General features: G+C 40.6%; 1 protein-coding gene across 1 annotated transcript in view; it reads right to left on the reverse strand.

Annotated features, from left to right (window-relative positions):
• Window positions 1-7,099: 7,099 nt before the first annotated feature.
• The window catches only part of ankrd46b (ankyrin repeat domain 46b), a 5,395-nt gene continuing 3,555 nt past the window's right edge, over window positions 7,100-8,939 (reverse strand). The window contains exons 4-5 of the mRNA XM_034901114.1: window positions 8,033-8,261; window positions 7,100-7,802 (exon numbers count right to left, since the gene is read on the reverse strand). Of these exons, the coding sequence (XP_034757005.1) occupies window positions 8,045-8,261 (217 nt within the window). The 3' untranslated portion in view covers window positions 7,100-7,802; window positions 8,033-8,044. The remainder of the gene's footprint in view (window positions 7,803-8,032; window positions 8,262-8,939) is intronic.

The following is an 8,939-nucleotide window of genomic DNA, read 5'->3' on the forward strand; positions in this document are numbered from 1 at the left end:
AAATGTTAAATCTAAATCTGGACAAAGTCATACCAAATCTCAAATGGAAAATTAAAATAATAAACACAAAATTAAAAATCACACCACTTTATACCTCATACATTGCTAAACAACATTGATCCATCTGGAGTTTATTTGATTGGCCCATTTGATGGACTGTTGACAGAATTTAAATTATGTCAAAGCCTCACCCTCTCCTATAGCTTCTCAATGTTCCCTCCTCGATGCTCGCTCCTCGGGGCAGAAATAAGAGCTTATCGTTGAGGAGGGACAGAACAACCTTCGGGTCAGCTGTAGACCAAAGAGTTGAGGAGCTATCAAATAGGAGCCATGAGATTCAGCCATTGTGGCTTTGTGCTGGGTGCAGAGCATTGCTTTAAAGTTAAGTTCAGCTGACAAAAATGTAGCGTCATGCATCGCCGTTAAGGTAGACACCAAAACTACAAGTTAAGACTAGAAAAAAAGGCAGTGATTTTGGATTAAAACGCTCCCGGGACACAAACATGCATTTACTGGGTGAACCCTTGTGTTTGATGCTAAGCTCCTCAGGTTGAAAGCACTGTTTTATGACCTGCATAGTCTTGCATTGCCAGGCCTTCCACCACAGTGGAGGAGGGTCTGGCCAGTCCAAACAACATTGGCCTTTCTTTAAACCAATCCCAATTGCCTTGGGTGGCTCTAAGCTCCGGACGGAGCCACGGTGCCGCTGTAAAATTGCCTCAGGAAGGAATTTCTTTTGGTGGAACGTGTGTACGTTCAAAAGTAGCTTTAGTCTTGCAACAGAAACATCCGTTTGGAGCTAGCTTTCTAGCTGTCTGTCTGGATTTACCCTAATTATTACTTTTAATAGATATAAGTATGAATGGTTCATAAAAACAACCTGAATATACATGCATGTACAGCATTTGAATAATAACAACTTATTAAAAACGGTAAATCTATGCTGTATATACTGTGCATATTTATTAATATTCTACAGATGTACTGTAGCCTATATGTACAGTATTTTGGTCTCGTTAATGCCTGGTCCTACTGATAATTCTCGCTTGCCTTGCTGAGATATAGCCTGGATGTACATAAACCTTCTGTGGATTTCATTCAAATCTAATCCTTATCTCCATTAGGTGTTGTGTGTACAACACACTAATGTTCCTGCTCTGTGTAGAAACAGCAGAGGTAACACCAGACTGCTGGGGATATTAAACCAGATTTCAGTTATTTCCGTCACACAGTCAACATGGGACACATCATGAACAGCCAAAACCATACTTACACAGCATCTCAACATCAGCACTACCAGTATGACCATGATGGTGTAGAAAGCCTTCTTCTTTGATTGGTCAACTCTTCCCCTGTCCCCGCCCTGTTCCCCTGGCCCTGGACGAATCAGAACGCAGAGGACAGAAAGGCTGCAGAAGGAAATGACGAACAAGGAGAAAATCAAGAGGCTGAAATCCACAAATATTGATACACCATCCAAACGATTCAGACCGGCTGCTCCAAAGGAAAGCAGCCAAACACATCCAATGCTGATATTTCTGATTCTGATCCCTCTCTCTCGTCTCAGACTCATGTAGGTGACGGGATGGACGACAGCCAGGTAGGGCTCCAAACAGGTCAGCATGTGAAAGAACGTCTCTCCGTACCAATTGAAGGTCCAAAGGAATAACCCCACAGAAAATGCAGCATCTTGATCCCCGTAGATACCCCAGCAGCAGAGGGTGTACCCACAGACAGCCATCAGCTTCATGATGACGGTGTGGTAGGTGAAGCTGTCTGAGTGACTCATCGTTGCTGCTGCGGAGGTGGAGCAATGACGCCGCCATCGTTGGAGACCCAGGTAGAGGACGAGGAGGCAGAGAGGGAAGACGAGGAGGATGTTGGTGATGTAGAATGCAGTGAAAATGTTCGATTTGGTGATGAAGCAATACATGCCGAAAGGAAGATCAGGCTGAAGAAGGGAGTCATTGGATGAGGAAGAGTTCATTGCCATATCTGGAAGAGAAAAACACAATCAAATGGAGAAAAATACACACAAAATTATCAATATACTTAAATATTATAAGGTTTACTGATACTGATATTGTAAAATCAGTGGATTGCTCCTTTACAATTTCTCTGGTTAGTCTTTCAGGAAAACCACTGACTTTACAAAATGCAGTCAATAAACTGTAGGTGCTGAAGTGTAATCAGTTAGATGAGCCGGGCACATTAGCATCACCAAATGCTGTTAGATTTGGGTTTGTTAAACAAAAGTTGCAATGTACAACCTGTGAGTGCAAGAATATTAATTAAAAAAACAAATTGTAAAAAATAAATAAAAATACAATTCTTTTCCAACCCTGCACCACTTATGCAATAAGAGGCTATTGTTTTTATGTCTGTGTCTTTTCGGTTGCAGTTGTTCATACACACATTATCACAGCTGAATATTTGATGACTGCAGTCATGTAGTCTGGATTTGGGTGTTTACAGGGCTCATTTACATTTGAAATGGTGTATAATCTGGTTCTTCATGTTAATTGATGCACACCATAGTCAACTTTATCCAAATAAAACGTAATTTCCCACAAAATAGTGGCTAGTGAAACTGCTGAGTGGCTAGTAGCTTCCTTTAACCACTAGCCACAGTGGCTGGTGAGCAAAAATTGGATTAGATTAGATTAGATTAGATATTACTGTATTCATCCCACAGTGGGGAAATTCCCTTGTTACAGCAGCACCGCTTTTCTACAGTAAAAGCAAAAAAACATACAAGTAAACACACAAACAAACAGGCGAAAAACAGACAATGAGCAGAAGGTGTAGACTGAATGTAAAGTGGCGTCGAGTCAAAAAAGTAAATTCCAAGCTTTAAAGATAAGTTTTGTCTTCTGTTTGTTTCAGTTGTCTGCAATAATGTGGAAATAATAACATATTGATATTATATTAAAAAGTAACAAGAGCGCCAACCTTGTCAGTATTGGATGCTGGTCTTCCTCCCTCTGTGGACTCCTGTGTCTGAGAATCTCCTTCAAATATACTGGCTGTACATCAGAGACCCACTTCACCTCTCAGTCCAAGGTCAATTCAAATAAGTCTATAGGTTTATGATAATTATGGTAAAATGAGCTTCTGTATACTTTGTCTCTGTGTGGTTTCTGTAGCCGCCGCTGACTGAGACAACACAGGTGCCATCATGTTGGAAAATGGAAAACAAGAAGACCTTCACCTAATACATAACTAATCATCACACCTGCGTGCTTTTTTCATGTTTTGGGCCCATGCACTGAAGTGCAAAGGAACCTATTGTTTTTGTAGGATTATTGTTATTCCGCACCTCTCCCGTCTCTCTCATTTCTGAGGGTCTTCAGTAGCCTCAATCTAATACTAGAACTTTTTTTTATTTTTTTAAATTTTGCTTTGACATATGGGAACAACACTTTGTCTAACTCCTCCTGGGCTGTGAGTCCAATCTGCACAAAAACTTGGATATAGACTCGGTGGACCCTCGTAACAAAAAGCTATCAAAAGCATTTTGAAGGCTAACACAATGCGCAAGTTATAGAGGACCAACTTCCTGTAGGTGGCTGTTAAAACAGGAGTGGTTGTATCTTGGTAAACGTTATTCAGATTAACATGAAACTAAGAATGGGTGGTCTACATGTGACATTGAGCTGCCCCCTATACTCTATCCACACCCATGTACACAGAACACGCCCCGTTCATTACTTTTGAACCGTTAAAAGGCTGTAAAAGGGTAAAAACCAACCCTGGGTAAAACAATACCTCAAGATATGTATATCATTTAAAAAAATGTTTCAATAGTGTTAAAGGCCATTTTTTTAATCATTCACAGGTTCTTTAACTCAGTTTGGTTGATGACGTTGCATTGGGGAGAGTAGCCTCAGCCTCGTACCAGAGCTATGACGACTGACTGGGGTGAGGAAGAGGTGGAAAGGCCAGCTGTTGTGTAATTTTGAACCTGCCTGACGTGAGAGGGCAAATGAGGAATTGCCGAGAGTTGGGGAAGTCGCCATCATTTAGCAACAAAGCAGTGCAGACATTGACTTTTTTTTTTTACTGTCACTAAATAGCAACGAGTGAAAGTCAACGTCTTCTTACCTAATACATAACTAATCATCACACCTGTGTGCCTTTGTTATTATTTGGGCCCAAACACTGAATGGTTTGTGCAAAGGAACCTATTGTTTTTGTAAGGATTATTATTATTCCGCACCTCTCCTGTCTCTCTCATTTTTGAGGGTCTTAGCATGCGGGAAAACTCAAAAAAACTTGTCAGACACATGTCAGACCAATGAAAAGTTACAAATTTCTGCAGTGATTGGTCTCAATGTCTCAAAATAGTGTTCAAGGCCATGCAGGTTTTGGGCATTTTTGGTACTTACAGGTTCTTTAACTCAGTTTGGTTGATGACGTTGCATTGGGGAGAGTAGCCTTAGCCTAGTACTAGAACTATGGCGACTGACTGGGATGAGGAAGAGGTGGAAAGGCCAGCTGTTGTGTAATTTTGAACCTGCCAGACGTGAGAGGGCAAATGAGGAATTGCTGAGAGTTGGGGAAGTCTCGTGGTGAGGTGCTATCATTTAGCAACGCAACAGTGCCAGCGCAGCAATGCATACAATCATTACTTTTGTTTTTACTGTCAGTGAATAGAACCGAGTGAAAGTCAACGTTTCTTTCTATCTAGTGACAGAGAATTGTGTCATTAGTTCAGATTAGTAGTGGTAAACCTATCTGGATCTAGGAATAGAAGGCATCATGCTCTCTCTTTATTTGACAAAAACAGACTTTTAAAATGAATCCATATGGAAGCTTTTTAAGGAAAGGAGCAGGTTGGGTCACACAGAGACAGAAGCACACACACAGAAAGCTGCAGCAAAATCATTCTTTGGCTTTGCAGTGTCTGAGCGCCGCGCAAATGCACTGTCGCAAAGATTGGTGTCTGCCAGCACCCCCGACCCGTGAGGAGGCGAGGACCCGTTCATCGCTGCTTGCAGCTTTAATTCATTGTTATTTCACCATTATTTTTACAGGCAAGTCATTTGGAACAGGTTCTTAGTGAAAAGGAAGGAGGGCTAAATTCAAAATACATAGTCTTGCCTAACTTCCAAACTCATGCTGACTATAATCTATGACGTGACACACGTCCTCACTTACAAAGACAAAAGTAGATCACAGTCGGATTCACAGACCAGGCAGGTGTGCTGGGCTGTGAGACACATTTTGAATAACCACCAGTTTTGGTTACAGGTCGTTTGAATCTTGTTAAAGGTTACGAAAAAGGAAGCTTTGTTAGTTGTGTTGGAAATCTGTCAAAACCACTACTGATATGAATATCCACAACTCAGTGTGTTCAAAAAGTACTCTAAGGTACTCTAAGGTGTGTGCTGGGGTCTTATCCTGGGCCTGGCGGACTCGTTTTCTCTGATTTAACAAGAAAAACAAACAAAAAAACATTATTCGACATGAAATTACTTCAGTTCGTAAAACATATCAGCGACAAATACTGATCTGAACGGTCTTTTTTTACTCCAGTACGTTTCAATGATGGCTTGATTTACTTTGTAGATTCCAGTTTTACATTTATGTCACATCATCTCAATTTTTGAATGGCTTTTTTGCATTTAAAATAGTATTTCAATGTGAATTTTAAGTCAATATCATTATCTCTACGACGTAAATACACGTCCATAAATCTGCTAAGAAATCACAGAAAAAAAAAAAAAAAAACCTCTTTATAAATCCAAGACCTGCCTGAGAACCATCGGGTTTTTAAGTTTTCTTCCATATCAAAGTAAACCAGTGGTGTTTGTCTGTTCACCCATGGGTGTTCCACGGAGAGGAACGGCTAATTTGGCAAACTTCGAATGGCGCAAATTTGCAAGGACCTCAACAAATTTCGGCAATAAAAAACGTCTCTAAAAAAAAAAAAAAAAGGAGCAGTAGGCTAGTTCCAAAACTTAAAAATAGTATTATCCCCCAGATAAAAAGGAAGACCTTTTCATAGGGATACAAATCTTTTCACATAACCTCCATTCATGTTACACTGAAACTATAATTATTTCATTTTTTAGGCTGAGAGTGTGACGTGGGCGTGAGGGGAGACTCGCCGGAGTCATGAGAAAGGGATCATTGGAGCCAGGTTTATTAACCCTCTGCAGATGGTAGCCCTAAACACCCTCTCCCGTTGCTTAAAATGTACATATTTACAAGATTATCTGTAATATCTGAAGGTACGTTTCTGATTATTACATCCTTAGAAGAAGATTAAAGGTGTACAAAGCTGCAGTTTGGAGCGGAAACACCCATTCAGGAAGCAGAGCAACATGTGACACAGTGTCACTTTAACCCTTGTGTTGTCCTATATCAATGTTATTTTGAATTCCCCAAAATAACATGATTGATTCCACACAACGCTCTTTGGCAAGTACACATCTCTACTTTCATTAATTTTGGAGCGTCTTATTGGATTTTATAGCATTGTAAAACAAATGGAAGTGTTTTTGAAATAGTATTGAGTAAATGTTGACATATTCCAGTCTGTGATTATCATCAACATCCATTCCTTTAATTTTTGTCTCAATAATTCCTAATTTCTGCTTTTCTAACTCAAACATTAGGTATACTTTCCTATAAATGAGGTTTATTGACCAAAAATTCCCCAAATAACTGTAAAATTGAAGTTAATAAGTTAGTGTTACGTAGTGTTGAAAACGTCAAAAATGTGACAAACTTTTTTTTTAAAGCGTCAAAAGTGATTTAAAAAGGGACAAAAATGTAAGAAAAAGATAAAAACATTGTTAAAAAGCCTCAACAAAAGTGTTGACTTTCAATTTTGACGGGAAGACAGCACGAGGGTTAAATCCTGATACCTTGGTGGGTATTAATACAAACGTGCACGGATGCCTAAAGAAGCACACTCAATGAATTAAAGACATTATTTATTTTGATATATATTTTTAAACTGGGATTTTGAGTTCTACATGCTTACTGTAAACCTCTGTAGCCACAATACCTGCTATGTGTGTGTGTGTGTGTGTGTGTGTGTGTTTTCATGCACTGATTAGCAGAGAAATCCGAAATCTGACCACACGGGGAGTCATCTTGTTGATTAGAGTCATACACATGATGTTATTATTATGTTTCCACATTAAATCAGGATTTCCTTCGAATGTGATGTAGTGCAGAGACAATCATCGGGTGGAAAACCTCCAACATATAAAACGTGGTTTACAAAGAACATTAAAATGAAAATACAACAAAACAAGTCCTAATTTGGTGCCATAACCCCACAGTTATTAAACATGGTTCCATGTGTGAGGTTCCTAACAACATGGCCGATATTAATGCATCACAGCAGCGTGCTTCTGACGGGAATGTCTTCTCTCTCTCACCAAGGCGCTCAGCCGAGGAGCTTCTCTACGTCAGCAGGCGATGCAACACGAGGAATCAACTTCCAGTTATCACTACTACAGTAAACTGGCTCCAGCTGCAATACCAGATGGAGGGAATTGGCGAAGAAAGCAAGAAAAACACACAGCGTGCAGAAAGAATACAGACGACAATTGATAAATAACAGCTGAAAGATGGGAGGAGTAGGAAAATAAAAGATAGAAAAAGTTGGCAACAAACAGCTTGTAACAGAGCGTACAGTAAGAAGGACATTAAAGGACACCTGTCTTTCTAGAACCGCATTAAAACCAGACCAGAGACTTGTTTTAAAAGCAGCTTCCACGGGGATCTCATTTTAAAGGGTTATGTTACACAATACTTAAACACGTGTTCTCAGCACGACATCAGACACTTCCTGTTAATTATGATCATAATTATGAAAGTGAGTTTTGTTCTTTTGGGTCACTGCTTCACTAACAATACATTATGATGTTTCTCTGTGTAGGGAACCAAGATGGAGACCAGATCTGGGCTGCAAATCAACAAAAATCTGGATTTCTGTTCTGGTATTGAGAGAAATTCTCCTGTATATTTTTTGCTCCCATGCTTCTCCGTCATGCCCCCCCCAAACACTTTGCCCCGCCCTCGCTCAGTGCACCAGCTCCAGCTGGCTGCTGGAGAAAGGCAGGACTCCGCTGACGTAATAGGCGATGCCCAGGGAGAGGAGGGCGATGACCACCAGCAGCAGCAGGACCCTCCAGAAGCCCAGGTCCTCCACAAACTCCTGCCAGGTGGTCCTGAAGCTGGACAGGACGCCCTCGCTGCTCTGCAGGTTGGGGTTGAGCAGGGAGTGGCTCTCCATCGCACTGGGACGGACACAGAAACCATTGTTACAGACCAGATCTCCTTCCCCCTCCTGCCTCTAACGCAGCCTCACCGGGACTCCTCGCTGTTTTCCGATGATCCAGGATCCAGTCGGTCACGGTGAGTAACGGGCACGGCCGGCTTCACCACACTTAGTCAATGGATTTGATTCCATTTCTGATTTGACTCAATATCACTTTGGTTAGGGGACATTTCAACTATAATACCTGTTTAGCTTGGATTTAAAATTTAGAGAACAGAGAAGCTGTGTTGTGAATTGTAACGACGACACGCATCCCTCAACAGGGTGGTGCCATGGACGATGTCACTAGACGGGGAAAACCGGATTGGTGCTAGAGAACTGACCCCCAACAAGTCTGTTTAATGCACTGTTTACTTCATGGTGAACAGCCAGTTAGCAAAAGATCGATTCTGGGATTTTATCAATCAATAACAGATCAATCAAAGAAAAGACGGATTTTAATTTCGATTTTTTTTCGAGAATCGATCATTTTAACCCTTGTCTGGTATTCGGGTCAAATTGACCCATTTCAAAGAAAAATTATACAAATTAAATTGTTTCTACCTTAAATCAACGTCCTTTCCTTATTTCCTGAGATAAACATGTATTCCTGACTCAATTCAGAACATTATTCTGGATATGACACTAACGTTGTTTC

This window comes from Etheostoma cragini, chromosome 19 (genome assembly GCF_013103735.1).
Source record: "Etheostoma cragini isolate CJK2018 chromosome 19, CSU_Ecrag_1.0, whole genome shotgun sequence".
Taxonomy (NCBI): domain Eukaryota; kingdom Metazoa; phylum Chordata; class Actinopteri; order Perciformes; family Percidae; genus Etheostoma; species Etheostoma cragini.